This window comes from Callithrix jacchus, chromosome 10 (genome assembly GCF_049354715.1).
Source record: "Callithrix jacchus isolate 240 chromosome 10, calJac240_pri, whole genome shotgun sequence".
NCBI classification, from domain to species: domain Eukaryota; kingdom Metazoa; phylum Chordata; class Mammalia; order Primates; family Cebidae; genus Callithrix; species Callithrix jacchus.
In genome coordinates, this window is record NC_133511.1 from 130,704,972 (window position 1) to 130,727,545 (window position 22,574).

At 64.0% G+C, this 22,574-nt stretch overlaps 1 protein-coding gene across 1 annotated transcript in view; it reads right to left on the reverse strand.

Moving 5' to 3' along the window:
* Positions 1-2,482: 2,482 nt before the first annotated feature.
* The window catches only part of MUC5AC (mucin 5AC, oligomeric mucus/gel-forming), a 37,529-nt gene continuing 17,437 nt past the window's right edge, over positions 2,483-22,574 (reverse strand). The window contains 26 exon segments of the mRNA XM_035263830.3: positions 2,483-2,932; positions 2,934-3,005; positions 3,007-3,172; positions 3,621-3,735; positions 3,824-3,887; positions 4,096-4,215; positions 4,373-4,471; positions 4,710-4,832; positions 5,440-5,477; positions 5,732-5,833; positions 6,074-6,245; positions 6,780-6,811; positions 6,966-7,069; positions 7,202-7,289; positions 7,616-7,794; positions 8,316-8,538; positions 8,883-9,066; positions 9,700-9,950; positions 10,379-10,553; positions 11,068-11,261; positions 11,513-18,994; positions 19,673-19,861; positions 20,044-20,087; positions 20,855-21,017; positions 21,847-21,975; positions 22,373-22,529. Coding sequence (XP_035119721.3) covers positions 2,504-2,932; positions 2,934-3,005; positions 3,007-3,172; positions 3,621-3,735; positions 3,824-3,887; positions 4,096-4,215; positions 4,373-4,471; positions 4,710-4,832; positions 5,440-5,477; positions 5,732-5,833; positions 6,074-6,245; positions 6,780-6,811; positions 6,966-7,069; positions 7,202-7,289; positions 7,616-7,794; positions 8,316-8,538; positions 8,883-9,066; positions 9,700-9,950; positions 10,379-10,553; positions 11,068-11,261; positions 11,513-18,994; positions 19,673-19,861; positions 20,044-20,087; positions 20,855-21,017; positions 21,847-21,975; positions 22,373-22,529 — 11,094 coding nt within the window. The 3' untranslated portion in view covers positions 2,483-2,503.

Consider the following 22,574-nt stretch of genomic DNA (forward strand, 5'->3'; position numbering starts at 1 on the left):
GCGGCTGTGCTTCCCACCCGGCTGCCAAGGGGACACAGGCCTAGGCTGGAGAGTCCCCCAGCCCCACCTGCTCACCCCAGAAGTCAGGCTCTGAGGTCAGCCCGGCTGCCCAGGTGTCTGTGAGCCCACGGCTGGGCCAGGGTGGGTGGGCAGCTGGGGAGTACCCAATGCCAAACTGGCACCCCAGCCCCTAGCCCTGGCAGAGCCACTCCCAGACGAGGCCTCACCGCCTGGCTTTGGGTCAAAAACTCTGGTGCGGGGACGGGGCTGGCCTTGAGGGGCGTGGGCTGAGACTTAGGACCCGGCACCCAGTCTCTGCGGGGCCTGAGCCTGCTGGCGCCGGGGCTGACTGTGCTGCCACCTTGTGGCCGCTGCACCCCTGAGAATGGAAGGTGGGTTCCCCAGACCCCACCCGTGGGCGGCTGAAACGGAAGCAGTGGGAGGTGGGAGGTGCTGAAGTCTGGGAGGGCTGGGAAGAGCGCCCACCCAAACAGGAGCATGAGGCCTCTACGTCCACCTTGCTGACGGCAAACCTCCCACCAGCTCCCTGGCCACTCCACACCACACCAGGGTGCACAGGTCCCCGAGGCCCTTTCTGGCCCAAAGGGGCACTGGGGCCACCTGAGGCCATGGGAGCCCCAGGCAGGACCTTGAGCCCCAGAAAGTCCCCAGGTAGCCAGTGCCCACCACATCACCACCACATCCCTGCCTCCCCTCTGGTCGCGGCTTCCCACATGCCTGCCCCACCATAGGGCGTCAGGGGCTCCAGACACTCCCAGGCCTTCCTGTATGGGCTGTAGACCCAGCCAGGGCCAACCGCAGCCCTCCCTGTCCTTCCCCCACCCTGCGCTGGCCCCATCTGGGCAGTGGGCTCTCCAGCCCCGCCTGGCTCAGCCTGGGCTCCTCCAGATCCCTCTGCCCGCTCCTGGGATGCGGGGCCAGTGCTGCCCATTCTCCTGGCGCTGCTATGTGGCCGAGGCAGGGCCCAGCCTAAGGCCAGTGTGTCCTGGGGCACTGCGGACTCCCTGGAGCCCTCCAAGGAGCATGCGCTGGGCATTGGGAACATGGAGGCTCCGGGAAGGGGGGTGGTCAGAGAGGACAAAGAGAGATGAGCTTCCAGGGCCCAGTCCACCCTCTTCAGAGTGACCCGCACCCTCCGTGGGGTTGTCGACCGCCCGCTTGCCTGCAGATGCTCTCAGGAGTGTGCACGCCCCAAGCTCGGCCGGGGACGGTGTGTCTAGGAGCTGCGCAGAGATGGAGCCCCCCCCAGGACACTGCCTTCACCAGGGGCAGCCCTCCTGTGTCAGGCCCGCACTTGGGCTGCGAGGAGCCCTGGATGCCCGGGCTGCCCCCATTCCCCGCTGACTCCCTCCCTCACACATTCATCCAGTCACTCATGCACTCACTCCTTCACTCACTCACTCACTCATTAATTCACTCATTCATTCTATCACTTATTCACTCCTTCACTCAGTCACTCACTCATTCATTCTTTCACTTGCTCATTCACTCACTCCTTAACTCACTCACTCATCCACTCATTCTTTCACTCACTCATTCACTCACTCCTTAACTCACTCACTCATTCACTCACTCCTTAACTCACTCATTCACTCATTCATTCTTTCACTCACTCATTCACTCACTCCTTAACTCACTCACTCACTCCTTAACTCACTCATTCACTCATTCATTCTTTCACTCACTCATTCACTCACTCCTTAACTCACTCACTCATTCACTCATTCATTCTTTCACTCACTCATTCACTCCCTCCTTAACTCACTCACTCATTCACTCCCTCCTTAACTCACTCACTCATTCACTCACTCCTTAACTCACTCACTCATTCACTCATTCATTCTTTCACTCACTCATTCACTCCTTAACTCACTCACTCATTCACTCATTCATTCTTTCACTTATTCACTCACTCCTTCACTCGTCACTCAGTCACCCACTCAGTCACTCATTCATTCACTTACTCCTTCACTCATTCTTTCACTCACTCATTCGCTCATTGATTCTTTCACTCACTCATTCACTCACTCACTCTTTCCTTACTCACTCATTCCTTCACTCATTCACTCATTCATTAACTCACTCATTCACTCACAGTTACTCATTCACTTATTCACTCGCTCATTCACTCACTCACTCATTCACTCACTGATTTATTCACTCATTCATTCTCTCACATTCTCACTCACTCACTTTGTGTTCTGACCAGATGCCACGTCCTCAGTGACCTCTGCAGGGTGGTGGTCTCCTCTTGGGGCAGATCCAAGCTCCAGCCTCTCCTCTCCAAGCAGATAAACACTACCCCACCAAGCCCACAGAGGCAGCAGCTCCCCCAGACAGTCCTCGTTGGCTGCCCAGTGCTGGGTGGCTGGCCAGAGGTGTGCACCCCCCAGGGCCTGGGTCTGCCCCCGCCCTGTTCCTGGGTTTTATGAACAAGCTCAAAAAGTGCACAGTTCACAAATTGCAAAATGCTCAAGTGTATTTATGCAGCCGATTGGCCACGTCCTGAGGAGGGGCGCAGGCCAAGAGCTGAGGTAGGAGTGAGGCTCTTCCTCCCGCAGCCCCCGGGCGGCTGACCACCATGTCCAAGTGTCATTCCTGAGCCCCTCGGCTGAGGCTCTAGTCCCAAGAACAGTGGGCTGGACACATGGGCCAGAGGCATCCACTGGCCCCGGGCTGGTCCTGAACGGTGGCTGCAGGCGGGGACGGGCCCCTCCTCCAGGCAGTGGTGACCACAGCCCAGACCCCCTGCGAGAGCGGGCGTGGACAGTGCATTCGAAGGCTGCAGCCACCTGAATGAGGGCACAGGTTCCACTGGCTTTGGAAGCTGAGCTGGGAGGACACTCAGGCGATTCTTCTTGGGGGTCGGGAGGACGGCAGTACTGCCCAGTTGATGGAGGACGCTGGGGCCCCTCTCTCCCAGCTCCCGCTCTCTGCCTCCTGGCTTTGCTCGGGTTCCGCCTCCTCCGAGTGCTGGGTGTCACCCGGTGCAGGGCACCGCTGGCCCGTGCAGCCGCACTCTTCCACCTCTGTGTAGCGGAAGGCCCGGCGGGAGCCGTCAGAGCAGTGCAGGGTCACGTTCCTCGGCGAGGTCCGTAGCTCCTGGCAGCACTGGCACCTGTGCTCCAGCACGTTAGCCTTGAGCGAGTACCTGCAGGCAGGGGCTGCTCAGCACCAACTACTGTGCCCGGGCCCCCAGCCCCCTGCCTCGAGCCGGCCCCGTGCTGCACTCCCTCTGGGCGGCCTCGCCCTGGTTGTTCCCAGCTCCTGGAGGCCGCTGAGGTTTCTGACAACAGCTCTCGTTTGCCATTCCCCTGGGCACCAGCACTGCCACCAGGGCCAACTCCAGCTCCGCGCTGACCGGAGGGAGGGAGACTAGGGCTCTGGGGCGAGTTTACTGGCAGAGCTCAACGGACAGAGCAAGCCATTCCGACACAGGCTCCGGGGCTGCAGTCACCCCAGCCCCGTCCGTGCCATCTCAGAGCCCCTTTCCCACCTCACCCCCAGCGCCCTCCGCCTGGCCCCTCTGGTCCTGCCCTGGGACTCCGACCGCACCCCATGGCCAGTGGCATCTCCCCGCCCGCGGCCCAGACACGTACATGGAGGAGCTGTCTCCGCAGTTGCCCTGGCAGTAGGCCAGGCGCACGGGCCCCTCGGATCTGCAGCCCTGCTGCCGGATGGTCTGGCTCCGATAATGCACAGCACAGGTCGACTCTGAAGAAACACCGGGTTTAGGACCAGCCCAGCCACTCCCGGACCTCCCAGGGTGGAGTCCACCCCACCCAGCGGGCTCAGCACTTACGGTTCTGGGGCAGGGGCGGCGGGCAGAAGAGGCAGCAGGCGTCCTCGCTCATGCGGGCCTGGTCCTGTGCCAACAGAGGGGCAGCCTCAGTGCCGAGGCACTTGGCGGCCCCCACCCCGCAGAAGTGGGGGACGGGCACATGGGGTCAGGCTCAGGAGTGGACAGCCCCGTGCAGGAGGGGCGTCTCTGCTAGCTCTGCAGGAACCACTCCAGTCCCCCAACCCCACCTGGGGGTGAAGCCACCTTGGCTGGGCGGGGGCCCTGGGCCTCACCAGAGAACAGCTGAGTGGGGGGCACGCCTTCTTCGTGGTGACCACCACAAGCCCATCCCGGTGCTTCTCACACTCGTGGGTCACACAGTGGTTCCCAGGGTCTGACCAGGTCTCGCCGGGCTGGAGGGAGGCCAGGCCCCGAGTGAGTGACTCTCCCTCCACCCGTCCCTCTGTCTGCACTCCAGCCTCTGCCAGGTGCATGCCAGCAAGGACAGGTCCCCAAATACCCTCATGCTCTCAGACCCTGCCCTTCCTCCTGGTGGCAACTGATACTCACGTAGAAGAGGTGGGCGGGGCTGTCGCTGGTGTTGGTGACACAGGCGACCTGAACGCAGGTGCCACAGCACTGCCCACGCTGCTCCCGGTACTCGAAGCCCTTCGGGAGGGATGGACATGTGGGCGGAGTCCAGGGGACAGCCACCCCCAGGTGGCTAGGGCAGGGTGGGAGCAGGGCAGGGCAGGGCGGGGCCAGGGCAGGTGGGGGTAGGATGGGGGCAGGGCAGGGGCCAGGGTGGGTGGGGTAGGGTGGGGGCAGGGCAGGGGCCAGGGTGGGTGGGGTAGGGTGGGGGCAGGGCAGGGGCCAGGGTGGGTGGGATAGAGTGGGCATCGCTCACCACGGGGCAGTGTGAGTTGCAGATCTGGGTCTCACAGCTGACTACAAATGAGTCCGACAGGGGGCCGCCGGGCAGCTCACACCTGCAGGTTTCGCACAGGCTCGAGGAGACCACAGCGCCAGGCTGGGGAGAGCCAGGGCAGGAGACGTCAATGAGGGTGGGCCCTGGGGCAGATCGGCTCCTGCCTCCCCACTGGCCTGCTGCCCCCACCTTCCCAGACGTCCCCCTCCAGGCCACTTCCTGCCAGGCCAACCTGCCCCCAGGGGTGACGCCTGATGGCAGGTCCTGGTGCAGAGGTCACTGCCCAGGGTCCCCATCCCCAGGGCAGAGTCCCATGCTGCACCCCCATGGGTAGGCTGGCTAGCAAGACCACATGCTCTGCAGGGCCATGGGACACAGAGCCACGGGACATAGAGCCACGTGACACAGAGCCACGGGACATAGAGCCACGGGATCCAGGCCTGGCTGCACTGAGGTGCCAGGAGAGTCAAGCCCCTCAGAGCCAGGTGGGCCAGGGTTAGACGTCCACACTTCCCGGCACTGGGGTTGCCTTCAGCCTCAGCCACACTTGATTGTGGGCTGTGTCCTGAGAGACTCCGGTCCCCGGCCCCCACTGGGTCAGCAGGCGCTCAGTGCACTCCCGCTGCTCCCAAGTCTACCTGGGCCCAGGATTGACAGGAAGCTCCGTCCCTGCGGGGGTCTGTGGGGATCTGAGCTCCGTGGCTCTTACCTGGTACAGGGTCCCATTGATGCTGCACACTGTCCAGCCTGCCCAGGAGAAGACAAGCAGCTGCAGCCTTGGCCAGAAGCCCAGCCGGCCCTCCCTCGCCCTCAGCATCCCTGTCCCTCAGCCTCCTGGGCTCACCACTGCGGTTTCTCAAGGTTCATCCCTGCGGAAGTCTCAGCCCAGAGCCACAGACTGGCCGTGGACAAGCCGCAGTGGCATCTGGCTATGCCCCCAAAATCCCGGGTGGAGTCCCCAGCCCACGGCCCCCAGACCAGTCCCGGTCCTGGCCACTCACTGCAGTTTTGGACTGGGCAGCAGGCTCCCTCCTCGTGGGTCAGGATCTCACGGGCACCCTCGGGACAGCCCACGGGTGCGGGGCAGTGGCTGGAGTTGCAGGCTGTGGGGTGGGAGGGAGGCAGTTGGGAGTCCGTCCCCACCCCCACCCAAGGGCCACCCCAGGGGTCTCCAGGATTTCGGACTGCCCAGACGGCCTGCCAGGGGGTCTCCAGGTGAGGCTGCGGCAGGAGGGGAGGAGGGAGGCCCTCTAGGGCACTGCCCCCAAGTGCACGGCCCAGGGCAGCAGCAAAGGGCGGGTTGGGTATGCTCTGTTCACCCTCCGAGCCAGGGAAGGACTTACCGCAGCTGTACTGGGGACAGCACTGGCCGGTCTGCGGGGCTGCAGGCACAGGCACAAAGCCGGGCAGGGGGCAGGCAGGGGGCAGCGGGCAGGGCTTGGGCCGGCAGGTCAGTGTCCAGGTGGCTGCCTCGCACATGCACTCCCGGCAGTCCACGCTGACGTTGTGGCCCCCCTGCAAGGGAGAGGCTGGAGGTCCAGCTCCCGCAGCGGCCCCACCTCGGGGTGCAGCAGCCAGGCGGGCTTATGCAGGGCGGGGATGGCCCGGTGCAGAGGCCGTGCAGCCTGCGGCTGAGGACCCCACAGGAGTGGGGCTTCAAAAGTGCAGAGGGCAGCCCAAGGGCAGGCACGAAGCTCCAAAAGGCAGGCCAGCTGCGGGGTGACCGGCCCGCATCCCCAATCTCACGCCTCCAAAGCCTCAGCTGAGCAGAAGGGAAGCAAGGGAAGGGCACTGCCAGCCTCAGGACCAGCGCCCACACAGCAGCACCAGGGCAGAGGCCCTGCATGGTCCGTGGACAGGGCAGGCGCCTGGGAAAGGAGCTCTTTCAGGGAGCCCAGCTCCTCCCACAGACCTTGCTCTGGGCCTGTCACAAGAGAGGACACCTGACCCCTGAGCCCCATCTGACTGTTTCTGGGACCAGTGTTTCAAAAGCCTCCCTCCTCAGGCTCTTGGACCCCAGGGCCCTCTCAGGTTGCGCCAGCCACTCACCTCCACTGGCTCTCCGTGGGGCCCCAGACACCCTGGCGGGAGAGAGACCTGAGGTCACTGGGGGGCAGCCGCCCAACCGGGGTGAGGGGCAGGGTCCCGTGTCTGGCTGGGGCAGACGCCAGGGCCTGGCCAACAGTCACAGGCCCCATCCTGCCACACCACCCAACCCAGGCAGGGGGTACGTACGGGGGCAGCCTGTGGGCACGCAGACTTGGGCACTGGTGCTGAAGAGGACCATGCCCTCTGGGCAGAAGCAGCCTTCAGTGATGGGGCCGGCCTTCTGCAGAGCCCTGTGGAGAGTGAGCTGGGGGTTGGTGGGCTGGCCTCCTCTTTCCCTCCAGGTGGGAAGGGCCCCAGCCTGGGAGTGGGAGAGGTGGGGGGATGGGCAGTTCTGTGGCAGGGCCAGGAGGGAGGGCACCTACCCGAGGCCAGCGCTGTCATTCCCATAGCAGTAGGAGGGGCTGGTTGGGCCGCAGGGCAGGTACACAGTGTCGGCCGGGCAGGTGAACGCTGCAGGGAGGGGAAGCCATGCCTGAGAGGGCAGGAGGGCATCCACCCAGAGCAACACAGGCCTCTGGGCACTGGCACCTGCTCTGGAGCTGCCCGCAGCCACCTGTGAGCCCGGGCCTGGCCACAGCCACCCACACCCGCTGCACCACCACGGCTCCCGGATGTGGACACCCTCCTTTCTCTCCGGGGAACAGGGTGCACTCTACCCTCGGGCCGCCCCTCCTCCTCCAGGTCCCACCCTGTTGGCCTGAGCCCACCCCAAAGGTGTGCCTGGCATGTAGGTGCCGCTCACAAGCGACAGGCCCTGAGGCGGCGGCCTCACTCACGGCACGTGTGGTTGGTGTGGCCTCTCCAGTCGACGCAGATGCCCTGGGACGTGCAGAGCGCTGCGTACAGCTCCAGGCTGGAGCACACCACGCCCGGGTCGGTCATGTGGCAATGGTCGAAGGCACAGCCCTCGTAGAAGGGCAGCGGGGGGATCACAGTGTGGCACGGCTCGAAGACCCTGTGGGGGGATGGGCGGGGTGCTGGATGTGGCCTCTCTGGCCAGCCACCTGCTCCACGTCAGGCTCCCAGGCTTCAGGACAGACCCCAGGCAAGGCGATTCCCCGGGCAGCAGCTGCGGTGCAGCCCCCTCAACTGCCCTCTCCCTGACAGGTTGTGTTTGGGGACTGGGGTCGGGGTCCAGATGGTATCATCCATTTCTTTCTGCAAGTTCTTCTCCTTGGGGCTCCCCCCACCCCAAAAACCTGGGAGCTGCCTGGGGGGCAGTGACCGATGGCCCCGTCCATGCACCTGGCCAGCCCTGGCCACCCCTTGGCAGCATTCTAGCCACGACCACCTCTGCCCGGTACCCTTCCCTCCCTGGCACCTCCTCAGCATCCACCCCCGGCCCCTCCCCAGCACCTGCCCCTCCTCTGCCTGCCGCACCAGCAGCTCTGAAGCCCCCGGAAAACCCGCAGCTCTTGGAAGGGTTGGACCGGGGGTTGTCACGCTGACCCTCCCTCCCTTGCACCCGAGTCTCACTTGCTCAGAATCAGCTGGCAGATGGGTGCCGGAGGGCACGGAGCAGGGGTGGTGAAGGGCCTGGCGGTGGTGGGCCCAGCAGGGGTGGGCACTGGGCGGGGACCGTGGCAGGCCGGCTGGCCGGGTTCGCTCACATTCCAGAGGCCGGACATCTCCGAGCAGGAAGCGGCCACCCTTCCGCCTGGCATGCGGCACTCGTCCTTACGGTCGTTGGTACACGTACCTGGGCAGGTGCGGTGGGGATCAGGCCACTGGACAGTGGAGTTGGCAGACCCAGCCCCGTGGGGCTCAGCACCCGCAGCTGGGGGACCCGACCCTGGCGTCTCGGGGTCACCCTTAGGTGGACTGTATTGGGGCCTGCCTGTGCCTTGATGACCCCCGAGGATGACCCTGGGGCAGTCTCCATGGTACCAGCGAGCAGTGGGCACCGGCAGGTGTGAGCCTCAGGCGTGAGGCCCACACCAGACAAAGCAGCCAGAAAGCAGGGATGCCAGCACGCAGCAGCCTCGCCCCGCCCGCCCTCCCCCGACAAACGCCAGACACTGCCCCGGAGCCCCGCGGCCTCACCACATTGGCCCTCGGTGTTGTTGGCAAATGTGCTGAAGGGCACCTCCACAGAGAAGATGAGGCCAGAGAACATGACCTGCACGCCCAGCTGCGGGATGGTCGCGTACATCTTGATGCCCACGCGGGACACTGTGATGCCGTCTTTCTGGAACCCGGGGCTGACCACCTTGTTGTTGAAGATGATCTGGACGCAGGGCGCCATCAACAGGAAGACAGAAGGCAGGTGGGCGGGTGGTCAGCTGCTGCTCAGGCTCGTGCCAGAAAAGTTGTGCCCCCAATCACTCCCCGCACACCAGGCGCCCCCACCTGCTCCCTGCACGCCAGGCCCCCCACCTGCTCCCTGCACACCAGGCCCCCGACCTGCTCCCTGCACACCAGGCCCCCCACCTGCTCCCTGCACACCAGGCCCCCTACCTGCTCCTGGCACACCAGGCGCACCCACGGCACACCAGGCGCACCCACCCACTCCTGGCACACCAGGCGCACCCACCCGCTCCCGGCACACCAGGCCCCCCACCTGCTCCCCGCACACCAGGCCCCCCACCTGCTCCCCGCACACCAGGCGCCCCCACCCGTTCCTGGCACACCAGGCGCCCCCACCCGTTCCCGGCACACCAGGCCCCCCACCCGCTCCCGGCACACCAGGCCCCCCACCTGCTCCCCGCACACCAGGCCCCCCGCCTGCTCCCCGCACATCAGGCGCCCCCACCTGCTCCCGGCACACCAGGCCCCCCATCCGCTCCCGGCACACCAGGCCCCCCACCCGCTCCCGGCACACCAGGCCCCCCACCCGCTCCCGGCACACCAGGCCCCCCACCTCGTTGGTCATCACACCGCGGACTGGCCTGCGGGTCAGCACCACGCGGTCCTGCCGGTACTCAAGGATGATGGACCTCGGGCAGGAGAGCCCATCCTCCGCGTCGCAGAAATAGTTGTCGATGAGGACGCGGAAGTGGCCGAACACGGGCACGATCTGCTGCACCAGCACATAGGTGCAGTTGTCCAGGAAGGTGTAGTAGGTGCCATCGAAGGTGATGTAGTGTGGGTCGCCCCAGCCGCTGCACACACCTGCCATGGCCAGGGCAGCGTGAGAGGCGGTTCGGGCGGCTGCACCACAGCCCCGGGGCTCTCTCTCTCCCAACAGGCCACGTCCGTCCCTGCCCCCCCACCGGCTCGCCTCACAGGGAGCACGAGACCCTCCGCGTCATCGGAACGCGGCACCTGCACGGAGCTCCATCTGGAGGGCGCTTGACAGGGCCCGAGCAAGGCAGAGACAGACCCTCCACCTTCCCCAGCCCGGCTGCTCAGGGCTCACAGGGCTCCACTTGGCACCCCTAAGCAGGAGGCACGGCCCCACAGAGCCCGGCCTGGATGCTGGGAAGTCCTTCCTGCTGTCCAACCCAGATCCTTTCTGCTTCAGCCCAGCCCCCTCCTCTGCCCCACCCATTTCCGCCTTGGGGGAGAGGCCTGCCCGCTCCCGCCTGCCCTCCACTCACACTGGCACTGGTAATGCTGGCAGCAGCCGTCCTGATCAGCCACCTTCACGGCCGGGTAGCCATTGGCACAGGTGGGCTTCTCCACCCTCGGGCACTTGCGCGGGTGCAGAGAGATGACGTTGTGGCCCTCGCAGGTGGCCTCGGAGCAGTTGGGCATGGGCCAGGTCTCCCCTTTCTACAGAAGAACAGAGCTGCAGGCTCCAGCCTCTCCCAGTCTCTAGGGCAGCCCTTGGCTCTCAGGGTCACAGTCCTGAGAGTCCAGGGTGGGGACAGGGGAGGGTAGTTGCTCCCCAGTCTCCTTCCTGCTCCATCCTCACCACCCACCCCAGACACCGAGCTGGCCGGGGGCAGCGGCCTCCGGTGTGGGAGTTGCCCCCACCCCCACCGGCTCTGCCACACCCCCTGGCTGTGCAGCTGGGGCCTCAGCCTCCTCCAGCTGCTCTGGCCCTGGCCGTCCTCAGCACAGCCTCAGCCTCAAGCCCTACAAGCCCAGCGTCTGGAAGACACGCGCCTGGGAAGTCCGGCGGGGCTCAGAAACCCTGGGCTACAGCAGGGCCCTATCCCAATGGTCAGGCAGCTTCACTGGGGCCAGCGACCTCAAGAACCTGCAGCTGAAGTCTAATTGCAAAGACACTCAGGGTCCCTGCAGTGGCCCCGAGCCTTCAGAAGGGTGGGAAGTAGGGAATTACCTTTCTGGGGGGCACCGCATTTGGGCATCCCAGCTCGGGCTCAGAGGTGGCTGTGGAAGGGGACGTGGCCAGGGCAGGAGGCGGCGTGGTAGACGGGCAGTCACTGTCGACCCCTCTGACCACTTGGCAGTCCGGGCTGCAGAGGGCATAGTAGCAGTGGCCAGCGAGGTCTCTGTGGCGGTATATGGTGGACCCTGCAGGAGGGCACATGGTGGGCTTCAGTGGAGCCCTGCTCAGAGAAGGCCAAAGTCCCTCAGTGAGCTGGAGGGGCTCTTTCTACCCACTGGGTAATGGGAAAAATCTTCAGAGAATGCGAGCAGCCACTCTGCCACAATTGGCTTGTGCCACAAAGGGCAGACTCCTCCCATCTCCATCACAGCCTGGCGTTCCCGCGTGAAACACTGACCAGGGTGGGCTGACAAACAATTACACCAGAAACACGAACCCGCAGGGTACAGCCGGTCAGCCACGTTGCAGAAGCAGGTTGGGGTGGTGTAAGCCACAGAGCTCGGTGCCACAGAGGTAGATGCCACGGATGTGAATGCCACAGAGGTGGACGGCACGAAGGTAGACGGTGAAGGATATGTGGTTTTGGTAGAAGTCCCATAGGGAGAAATGGAGGTCACGGGGCAGCCTTTGGGGGTCTCGCAGCAGAGCACACGCACCTCGTAGTTGAGGCACATCTTGAAGGGCCCCTGCTGGTCCTGGTTCCGGCACAGCAGGCCCTCCTCGCGGCTGCACTGCACCACCTGGCCCAGGTGTTCGATGCTCACCTCCGGGTGGCTCTCGGCTCGGCACTGGAGCCTGGTGATGTCCTCAGGTCGGCGGCAGATTCTCTCCCCGCTCCGGATGATGTTGCTGTAGGTTTCCTCATCTCCCCCGTGGGGCCCGGGGGACGGAAAGTCCACGTCGAACCACTTGGTCCAGCTGCACCGGGGCTGACAGTCTCGAGACTGACTTGTCGTGGATACGGAAACATGGCTTGTGCTGGTCTTTGAAACAGAGGTTGTGCTGGTGCTGGGAGCCGAGGTTGTGCTGGTGGTGGGAACAGGGCTGGGAGTGGTTCCAGGACCAGAGGTCGTGCTGGTCTGTGGAGCAGAGGTCGTGCTGATTGTAGGAGCAGAGGTTGTGCTGGTGCTGGGAGCCAAGGTCGTGCTGGTTACAGGAGCTGAGCTTGTGCTGGTTGTAGGGGCAGAGGTTGTGCTGGTTGTAGGAGTAGAGGTTGTGCTGGTGGTGGGAACAGGGCTGGGAGTGGTTCCAGGACCAGAGGTTGTGCTGGTCTGTGGTGCAGAGGTTGTGCTGATTGTAGGAGCAGAGGTTGTGCTGGTTATAGGAGTAGAGGTTGTGCTGGTGGTGGGAACAGGGCTGGGAGTGGTTCCAGGACCAGAGGTTGTGCTGGTCTGTGGAGCAGAGGTCGTGCTGGTTGTAGAAGCAGAGGTCGTGCTGGTTGTAGGGGCAGAGGTTGTGCTGGTGCTGGAAGCCGAGGTTGTGCTGGTTGTAGGGGCAGAGGTTGTGCTGGTGCTGGAAGCCGAGGTTGTGCTGGTTACAGGAGCTGAGCTTGTGCTGGTTGTAGGGGCAGAGGTCTTGCTGGTTATAGGAGTAGAGGTTGTGCTGGTGGTGGGAACAGGGCTTGGAGTGGTTCCAGGACCAGAGGTCGTGCTGGTCTGTGGAGCAGAGGTCGTACTGCTTGTAGGAGCAAAGGTTGTGCTGGTGCTGGGAGCCGAGGTTGTGCTCGTTACAGGAGCTGAGCTTGTGCTGGTTGTAGGGGCAGAGGTTGTGCTGGTTGTTGGAGCAGAGGTTGTGCTGGTGGTGGGAACAGGGCTGGGAGTCGTTCCAGGACTAGAGGTCGTGCTGGTCTGTGGAGCAGAGGTTGTGCTGCTTGTAGGGGCAGAGGTCGTGCTGGTCTGTGGAACAGAGGTTGTGCTGCTCTGTGCAGTGGAGGTTGTCCTGGTTGTCACCAAATTGGTTGTCCTGGATTTTTGCCATGAGGAGGTGCTGTGTGTTGGGCTGGTGGCTCTCTCACTTGGAGGGCCAGGAGCTGTGACTGGTGTGGTCACGGGGCAGCCTTTGGGGATCTCGCAGCAGAGCACACGCACCTCGTAGTTGAGGCACATCTTGAAGGGCCCCTGCTGGTCCTGGTTCCGGCACACCAGGCCCTCCTCACGGCTGCACTGCACCACCTGGCCCAGGTGTTCGATGCTCACCTCCGGGTGGCTCTCGGCTCGGCACTGGAGCCTGGTGATGTCCTCAGGTCGGCGGCAGATTCTCTCCCCACTCCGGATGATGTTGCTGTAGGTTTCCTCGTCTCCCCCGTGGGGCCCGGGGGACGGAAAGTCCACGTCGAACCACTTGGTCCAGCTGCACCGGGGCTGACAGTCTCGAGACTGACTTGTCGTGGATACGGAAACATGGCTTGTGCTGGTCTTTGAAACAGAGGTTGTGCTGGTGCTGGGAGCCGAGGTTGTGCTGGTGGTGGGAACAGGGCTGGGAGTGGTTCCAGGACCAGAGGTCGTGCTGGTCTGTGGAGCAGAGGTCGTGCTGGTTGTAGGAGCAGAGGTTGTGCTGGTGCTGGTAGCCGAGGTTCTGCTGGTTACAGGAGCTGAGCTTGTGCTGGTTGTAGGGGCAGAGGTCTTGCTGGTTATAGGAGTAGAGGTTGTGCTGGTTGTAGGGGCAGAGGTTGTGCTGGTTGTAGGAGCAGAGGTTGTGCTGGTTGTAGAAGCAGAGGTTGTGCTGGTTATAGGAGTAGAGGTTGTGCTGGTGGTGGGAACAGGGCTGGGAGTCGTTCCAGGACCAGAGGTCGTGCTGGTCTGTGGAGCAGAGGTTGTGCTGGTTGTAGGGGCAGAGGTTGTGCTGGTTGTAGGAGCAGAGGTTGTGCTGGTTGTAGAAGCAGAGGTTGTGCTGGTTATAGGAGTAGAGGTTGTGCTGGTGGTGGGAACAGGGCTGGGAGTCGTTCCAGGACCAGAGGTTGTGCTGGTCTGTGGAGCAGAGGTTGTGCTGCTTCTAGGGGCAGAGGTCGTGCTGGTCTGTGGAGCAGAGGTTGTGCTGGTTGTAGGAGCAGAGGTTGTGCTGGTGCTGGAAGCTGAGGTCGTGCTGGTTATAGGAGCTGAGCGTGTGCTGGTCTGTGGAGCAGAGGTTGTGCTGCTTGTAGGGGCAGAGGTCGTGCTGGTCTGTGGAGCAGAGGTTGTGCTGCTTGTAGGGGCAGAGGTCGTGCTGGTCTGTGGAGCAGAGGTTGTGCTGCTCTGTGCAGTGGAGGTTGTGCTGGTTGTCACCAAATTGGTTGTCCTGGATTTTTTCCAAGAGGTGCTGTGTGTTGGGCTGGTGGCTCTCTCACTTGGAGGGCCAGGAGCTGTGACTGGTGTGGTCACGGGGCAGCCTTTGGGGATCTCGCAGCAGAGCACGCGCACCTCGTAGTTGAGGCACATCTTGAAGGGCCCCTGCTGGTCCTGGTTCCGGCACACCAGGCCCTCCTCGCGGCTGCACTGCACCACCTGGCCCAGGTGTTCGATGCTCACCTCCGGGTGGCTCTCGGCTCGGCACTGGAGCCTGGTGATGTCCTCAGGTCGGCGGCAGATTCTCTCCCCGCTCCGGATGATGTTGCTGTAGGTTTCCTCGTCTCCCCCGTGGGGCCCGGGGGACGGAAAGTCCACGTCGAACCACTTGGTCCAGCTGCACCGGGGCTGACAGTCTCGAGACTGACTTGTCGTGGATACGGAAACATGGCTTGTGCTGGTCTTTGAAACAGAGGTTGTGCTGGTGCTGGAAGCCGAGGTCGTGCTGGTTACAGGAGCTGAGCTTGTGCTGGTTGTAGGGGCAGAGGTTGTGCTGGTTGTAGGAGTAGAGGTTGTGCTGGTGGTGGGAACAGGGCTGGGAGTCGTTCCAGGACCAGAGGTCGTGCTGGTCTGTGGAGCAGAGGTTGTGCTGGTTGTAGGGGCAGAGGTTGTGCTGGTTGTAGGAGTAGAGGTTGTGCTGGTGGTGGGAACAGGGCTGGGAGTGGTTCCAGGACCAGAGGTCGTGCTGGTCTGTGGAGCAGAGGTCGTGCTGATTGTAGGAGCAGAGGTTGTGCTGGTGCTGGGAGCCGAGGTTGTGCTGGTTGTAGGGGCAGAGGTTGTGCTGGTTGTAGGGGCAGAGGTCTTGCTGGTTATAGGAGTAGAGGTTGTGCTGGTGGTGGGAACAGGGCTGGGAGTGGTTCCAGGACCAGAGGTTGTGCTGGTCTGTGGAGCAGAGGTTGTGCTGCTTGTAGGGGCAGAGGTCGTGCTGGTCTGTGGAGCAGAGGTTGTGCTGCTCTGTGCAGTGGAGGTTGTGCTGGTTGTCACCAAATTGGTTGTCCTGGATTTTTTCCATGAGGAGGTGCTGTGTGTTGGGCTGGTGGCTCTCTCACTTGGAGGGCCAGGAGCTGTGACTGGTGTGGTCACGGGGCAGCCTTTGGGGATCTCGCAGCAGAGCACACGCACCTCGTAGTTGAGGCACATCTTGAAGGGCCCCTGCTGGTCCTGGTTCCGGCACACCAGGCCCTCCTCGCGGCTGCACTGCACCACCTGGCCCAGGTGTTCGATGCTCACCTCCGGGTGGCTCTCGGCTCGGCACTGGAGCCTGGTGATGTCCTCAGGTCGGCGGCAGATTCTCTCCCCGCTCCGGATGATGTTGCTGTAGGTTTCCTCGTCTCCCCCGTGGGGCCCGGGGGACGGAAAGTCCACGTCGAACCACTTGGTCCAGCTGCACCGGGGCTGACAGTCTCGGGACTGACTTGTCGTGGATACGGAAACGTGGCTTGTGCTGGTCTTTGAAACAGAGGTTGTGCTGGTGCTGGGAGCCGAGGTTGTGCTGGTTGTAGGGGCAGAGGTTGTGCTGGTGCTGGAAGCCGAGGTTGTGCTGGTTACAGGAGCTGAGCTTGTGCTGGTTGTAGGGGCAGAGGTCTTGCTGGTTATAGGAGTAGAGGTTGTGCTGGTTACAGGAGCCGAGGTCGTGCTGGTTGTAGGGGCAGAGGTTGTGCTGGTTATAGGAGCAGAGGTTGTGCTGGTGGTGGGAACAGGGCTGGGAGTGGTTCCAGGACCAGAGGTCGTGCTGGTCTGTGGAGCAGAGGTCGTACTGCTTGTAGGAGCAAAGGTTGTGCTGGTGCTGGGAGCCGAGGTCGTGCTCGTTACAGGAGCTGAGCTTGTGCTGGTTGTAGGGGCAGAGGTTGTGCTGGTTGTAGGGGCAGAGGTTGTGCTGGTTGTAGGGGCAGAGGTTGTGCTGGTTGTAGGGGCAGAGGTTGTGCTGGTTGTAGGGGCAGAGGTTGTGCTGGTTGTAGGGGCAGAGGTTGTGCTGGTTGTAGGGGCAGAGGTTGTGCTGGTTGCAGGAGCAGAGGTTGTGCTGGTGGTGGGAACAGGGCTGGGAGTCGTTCCAGGACCAGTGGTTGTGCTGGTCTGTGGAGCAGAGGTTGTGCTGGTCTGTGGAGCAGAGGTTGTGCTGGTTGTAGGGGCAGAGGTTGTGCTGGTTGTAGGGGCAGAGGTTGTGCTGGTTGCAGGAGCAGAGGTTGTGCTGGTGGTGGGAACAGGGCTGGGAGTCGTTCCAGGACCAGTGGTTGTGCTGGTCTGTGGAGCAGAGGTTGTGCTGGTTGTAGGAGCAGAGGTTGTGCTGGTTACAGGAGCTGAGCTTGTGCTGGTGGTGGGAACAGGGCTGGGAGTGGTTCCAGGACTAGAGGTCGTGCTGGTCTGTGGAGCAGAGGTTGTGCTGGTGGTGGGAACAGGGCTGGGAGTCGTTCCAGGACCAGAGGTCGTGCTGGTCTGTGGAGCAGAGGTTGTGCTGCTTGTAGGGGCAGAGGTTGTGCTGGTCTGTGGAGCAGAGGTTGTGCTGCTTGTAGGGGCAGAGGTCGTGCTGGTTGTAGGGGCAGAGGTTGTGCTGGTTATAGGAGCAGAGGTTGTGCTGGTGGTGGGAACAGGGCTGGGAGTGGTTCCAGGACCAGAGGTTGTGCTGGTCTGTGGAGCAGAGGTTGTGCTGCTTGTAGGGGCAGAGGTCGTGCTGGTCTGTGGAGCAGAGGTTGTGCTGCTTGTAGGGGCAGAGGTCGTGCTGGTCTGTGGAGCAGAGGTTGTGCTGCTTGTAGGGGCAGAGGTCGTGCTGGTCTGTGGAGCAGAGGTTGTGCTGGTTGTAGGAGCTGAGCGTGTGCTGGTCTGTGGAGCAGAGGTTGTGCTGCTTGTAGGAGCAGAGGTTGTGCTGGTCTGTGGAGCAGAGGTTGTGCTGTTCTGTGCAGTGGAGGTTGTGCTGGTTGTCACCAAATTGGTTGTCCTGGATTTTTTCCAAGAGGTGCTGTGTGTTGGGCTGGTGGCTCTCTCACTTGGAGTGCCAGGAGCTGTGACTGGTGTGGTCACGGGGCAGCCTTTGGGGATCTCGCAGCAGAGCACGCGCACCTCGTAGTTGAGGCACATCTTGAAGGGCCCCTGCTGGTCCTGGTTCCGGCACAGCAGGCCCTCCTCGCGGCTGCACTGCACCACCTGGCCCAGGTGTTCGATGCTCACCTCCGGGTGGCTCTCGGCTCGGCACTGGAGCCTGGTGATGTCCTCAGGTCGGCGGCAGATTCTCTCCCCGCTCCGGATGATGTTGCTGTAGGTTTCCTCGTCTCCCCCGTGGGGCCCGGGGGACGGAAAGTCCACATCGAACCACTTGGTCCAGCTGCACCGGGGCTGACAGTCTCTGGTGGGTGGTTGGGTGTGGGTGCCGCGCGTGACACTGGTTGCTGTGGACCCGGCTCTAGAGGTGGCTGTGGGGTGCGATGTGGAGGCTGAGGGCTTGTGTGTGGTGGAAGTGGCCTGGGCCTTGGCGCTGGTTCGGTGTGGGGTCGCCCGTGTGGTTGTGCCCGTCCTGGGCGGTCTGGTGCCCTCTCTGCACACATCCACCCTCTCACAGCACTGGATGCGGATCTCGTAGTTGTAGCAGATGGGTGGGAGCTGGTTCTTGTTGAGGCAAATGAGACCCTCCGTGCGGCTGCAGGTGACGTCCTGCTCCAGGTCTGCCAGCGGCGTGTTGGGGAAGCTCTCCGCCCGGCACTCCACTGCTCGAGGATGTTCACAGAACTTATATCCTTTGGCTCTCAAATTTTGAAATGTGTCAAAATCTCCGCTACTTATTTCGGGACCCGGGTAGCTGCCATCAATCCACTCGGTCCAGGTGCAGAACTCCTGTAGGCAGGAGACCGTGCTGGGCTCAGGAGGGCTGGTCTTGCTGGAGACTGCGGCCGTCCCCGGGGCTGTGGTCAGCATGGACGATGTGGCCGGCTCTGATGAAGGGCTGTGAGTTGAGACAGGTGTTTTGACAGATGTTGCGGGGCCTGGGGCAGGTGTTTTCCTTGTAGTGCGGGTTGTCTGAGTAGAGGCTGTGCTGGGGCCTGGGGCAGGTGTTTTCCTGGCTGTAGAAAGATGCCCAGGGCCCGGTGTGCTGCCGGGGGCAGAGGAGGCTGAGGCCCGGGTCTCAGTGGTCTTGGAGGTTGTTGGAGGGGTGCTGGGGGCTGTGCTGGCGGTGGAGCAGGTGAGGGGCGTGCAGCACAGCACACGGACCTGGTAGTTGTGGCAGATCCCGGACGGCTGCTCCCTGTTACGGCAGGTCAGCCCCACGTCGGGGCTGCACAGCACATGCTGACCCAGGGCCTGGAGCGGCACCCCAGGGGCGTCCTCCGCGCGGCACTCCACCGACCTGGGCGCTGTGCACACCGGGTACCCGTGAGCACGGAGGTTCTCCAGCGTGTCAAAGTCACCGCTGTCCACGCCCCGTCCAGGACGGCTGATGTCCAGCCACGGCGACCACAGGCACTCTTCCCCACAGGCCGGCTGCGGCGAGGCGGAGGCTGTGGACGGCCTCGTCCTGGGAGAAGTGCCCGCTGTGGTGGACCAGGCGCTGCTGGGGGGGCCCGTGTGCGCCTCGCTTGGGCTGGTGCTGGGAACAGGCGTGGAGCTTAGGACTACGGGCAGAAAAGAAGGCAGTTGAGCACGAGAGGCCGGCACTCGGAGGCCACCCCACCCTCCCTGTGGCCCTGTCAGCAGTCTGGGGCCACACCAGTGGGCCTGTCTGCCTGTCCCCACCCACGACCCCTGCCCAGAACCTGTGTGGGTGGCACAGGTGCTGAAGAGCCAGGCGAACTGACTCTGTTTAAAGAAAGCAGCTGCCAGGCCATGCCCTGAGCAGGGTCCACTCATCTGCACCCCAGAAAGCCACCATTCTGGAGCTTTCTCCTGTCGGAGAACTCAGATGATGCCCCAGGGCCATGAGACATCCCCAGGAGAGGGTGAGGACACAGGGGTACCTGCGCTCCAAGCAGTGTGAGGGAAGCCACGGCCGTGCATCCCTGGGGCCAGCCTGGGCTGCCAGACCCCCTATGCCCCCATGAGGCGAGGCCCAGGAGCTGCTGAAAGCAGGAGTGTGGGTGCTGGGCCTGCCTGGGTGACTCGGAGACTGGGCCCTCCCCACTGCTGGTGGCCAGTGGGGAAATGCCAGGTCCTCCCTGGGCAAACACCTGCTCCTGGCCCCTTCCCAATCCCCAGGGGCTGCCACCCATGCCCAGTGCTGGAGAGGGCAGCTGTGCCAGGCATTGGGAGGGCTCCCCCGGGTGCCCGGGGCCCTTTGTCCACATTTGCCTTACCGAGAGGAGGTGTGGAGAAGGAGAAGGTGGTTGTGGGGGCAGGGGTGGAGGGGCTGCAGGGGTAGACCCTCCTCTCGATGGTGCCGTTGTCCCCACAGCGGGCAGAGATGCAGCCGCCCATGCCATCCGTAGTGTGGTAGATGACATCCCCAGGCCGGAAGCGCTGCCCATCGTAGCTGCAGACACAGGCTGTGGGGACAGATGGGCCAGGCCCATCAGAGGCTGGGTGCGGGCAAAGACCCTGAACCCCAGACCCCAGTCCCCCCAGCCTGCCAGCCACAGAGACCCCCAAACCCCAGACCCCCAGCCTGCCGGCCACAGAGACCCCCAGACCCCAGCCCCGCCAGCCCCAGGGGCTGCTGGCTGCTCACCTTTGGCATCGTAGGTGCACTGTACGCCACGCTCAGTGCAGAGGCTAGAGACAAGGAAGAAGGAGAGGCTGGTGGGCGGGGAGGCTGGTGCGCAGGGAGGCTGGTGTGCGGGGAGGCTGGTGAGTGGGGAGACTGGTGCTCAGAAAGGCTGGTGCGTGGGGAGGCTGGTGAATGGGAAGGCTGGTGCGTGGGGAGGCTGGTGAGTTGGGAGGCTGGTGTGCGGGGAGGCTGGTGCGTGGGGCAGCCACATGCCCTCCACAGGGCGTCCCACGATACCAAAGGCAGGGGTAGCAGCTCCATCAGGGCTGCCCTGGGTGCTGCATTGTACCCCCGGACTGGGGACAGGGAGGCTGGCTCCACCTGGGTCCCAGCAGTTGTCCCTCAAGGGTCAGCCTGAGGTCCTGCCCTCATGGGGCCCCTCCAGTCCGGGTCCTGGGAGGTGGGCACCAGAGTGCAGCCATTGTCTCCCCGGGTGATTTTAACGGTGTCCCTCCCCTGGGGCCCTGGGGCTCCATCTCGGCCCAGCTCCCCTCCGTCACCCTCCCTGCACCCCTTGAGCCTGCATCCAGATGTCATGCTGGTTTCTGCCCAGAGGAGCCCGACACCCAGCCCTGCCTCTGGGCCTCAGGACATGCGGTGCTGGCCCCTGAGAAGCTTGTGTCATAAGCTCCTGGGCCAGGACGGAACCCATAGCTGCAACCAGCAAGAGGGAGGCCCCAGCCCTGCAGCTCCTGGCCGCACCCAAAGCCCAGGCCAGGGCCGAACCTCCCGCACGCTCCAGGCTCCTCATTCCTCTGGCCAAAGGACTCACCAGGAATGGCAGTTCTTGTCCGAGGGCACCACTGTGCCGGGCCGGTAGGACTTGCCGTGCACGTGGCAGGGTGGGGACGGAGGTGGGGACGGGCACCTGGCCACGCACTGCATCTGCTCCTCATCAAAGATGGGAGTCTCTGGCGGGCACTTGGGGTAGCAGCCTGCGAGCCAGAGAAGCCAGAGTCACACCAGACCGAGCATCAGCCGCCTCATCGAGGGCTCCACCCGGGCCCCAAGAAGCGGTCCTCTCCCACACCTCCCAAATGTGCAGAAGGCAGGGGCACAGAGCCTCCCTGAGGGGCCGGGAGAAGGCCACAGGCGGCGGAGCCCAGGGCAGCCCCTCCCGGGCAGCCCCAGCCGGCCCCAGCCCACCTTCCAGGCCCCAGACATTCCCAGGCCAGCCCCTCCCAGTGGGCCCCAGCCCACCTTTCAGGCCCCAGACATTCCCAGGCCAGCCCCTCCCAGCAGGTCCCAGCCCACCTTTCAGGCCCCAGACATTCCCAAGCCAGCCCCTCCCAGCAGGCCCCAGCCCACCTTCCAGGCCCCAGACATTCCCAGGCCAGCCCCTCCCAGTGGGCCCCAGCCCACCTTTCAGGCCCCAGACATTCCCAGGCCAGCCCCTCCCAGCGGGCCCCAGCCCACCTTCCAGGTCCCGGAGGTCCCCAGGCCAGCCCCTCCCAGCGGGCCCCAGCCCACCTTCCAGGCCCCAGACATGCCCACCTTTCAGGCCCCAGACATTCCCAGGCCAGCCCCTCCCAGCGGGCCCCAGCCCACCTTCCAGGTCCCGGAGGTCCCCAGGCCAGCCCCTCCCAGTGGGCCCCAGCCCACCTTTCAGGCCCCAGACATTCCCAGGCCAGCCCCTCCCAGCGGGCCCCAGCCCACCTTCCAGGTCCCGGAGGTCCCCAGGCCAGCCCCTCCCAGCGGGCCCCAGCCCACCTTCCAGGCCCCGGAGGTCCCCAGGCCAGCCCCTCCCAGCGGGCCCCAGCCCACCTTCCAGGCCCCGGAGGTCCTGCAGGCAGTCTCCACGGGGGTTCTGGCAGGTCCGCAGGCAGGGCGCCCCGCAGGGCTGGTAGTGCCACTCGCACTGGCCCTCGGGGTTGTAGTAGTCACAGAATAGAGCTGCAGGGAGGGAGAGAGGGCTCCGTGGGGCCCCAGGCGCTCGCTCAGGGAGGCCCTGCACCCGGGGCTGCTCTAAAGCCACTTCCCTCCCCTGGGCCTTCCTGCCATCGAAAGATGGGGACAGGGGAGGGTGGATGCCACAGAGGCGGCCAGCAGAGTGGGGGTCTCCAGCCAGAGCACCTCCAGTGTGCCTGCTCCTGGCAAGGCTCTGTGTGGCTAGAGCTGGGCAGCTCTGCCGGCCCCTGTGCCCGGAAGTTTCTGCCGCACTGGCCACCCCTCCACCGGCCATGCCCTCCTCTCTGGGCCGAGGTGTTCTTGTTTCCCTGGGAACCCTCCCACCCCCGTCAGCGGCGTGTGTGGCTGGGCTCTCCCTGCTGGCACTTCCTGTTCCACTCACGGCAGATGCTGGGGGTCCTCCAGGACACGCACAGCCCCACTTCGTGGCAGGCCTGGGCGTAGGCAGCCACGGCCGTGCAGAAGCACTCGCAGTCGCCCCCGGAGTCACAGGCGCACGCGTCGTTCACACAGGCCTCGTAGTACCTGTCTGGCTCCACCTGCGGGAGACGGGGCACAGGTTCCTGGGACGCCACCCTCCTGTG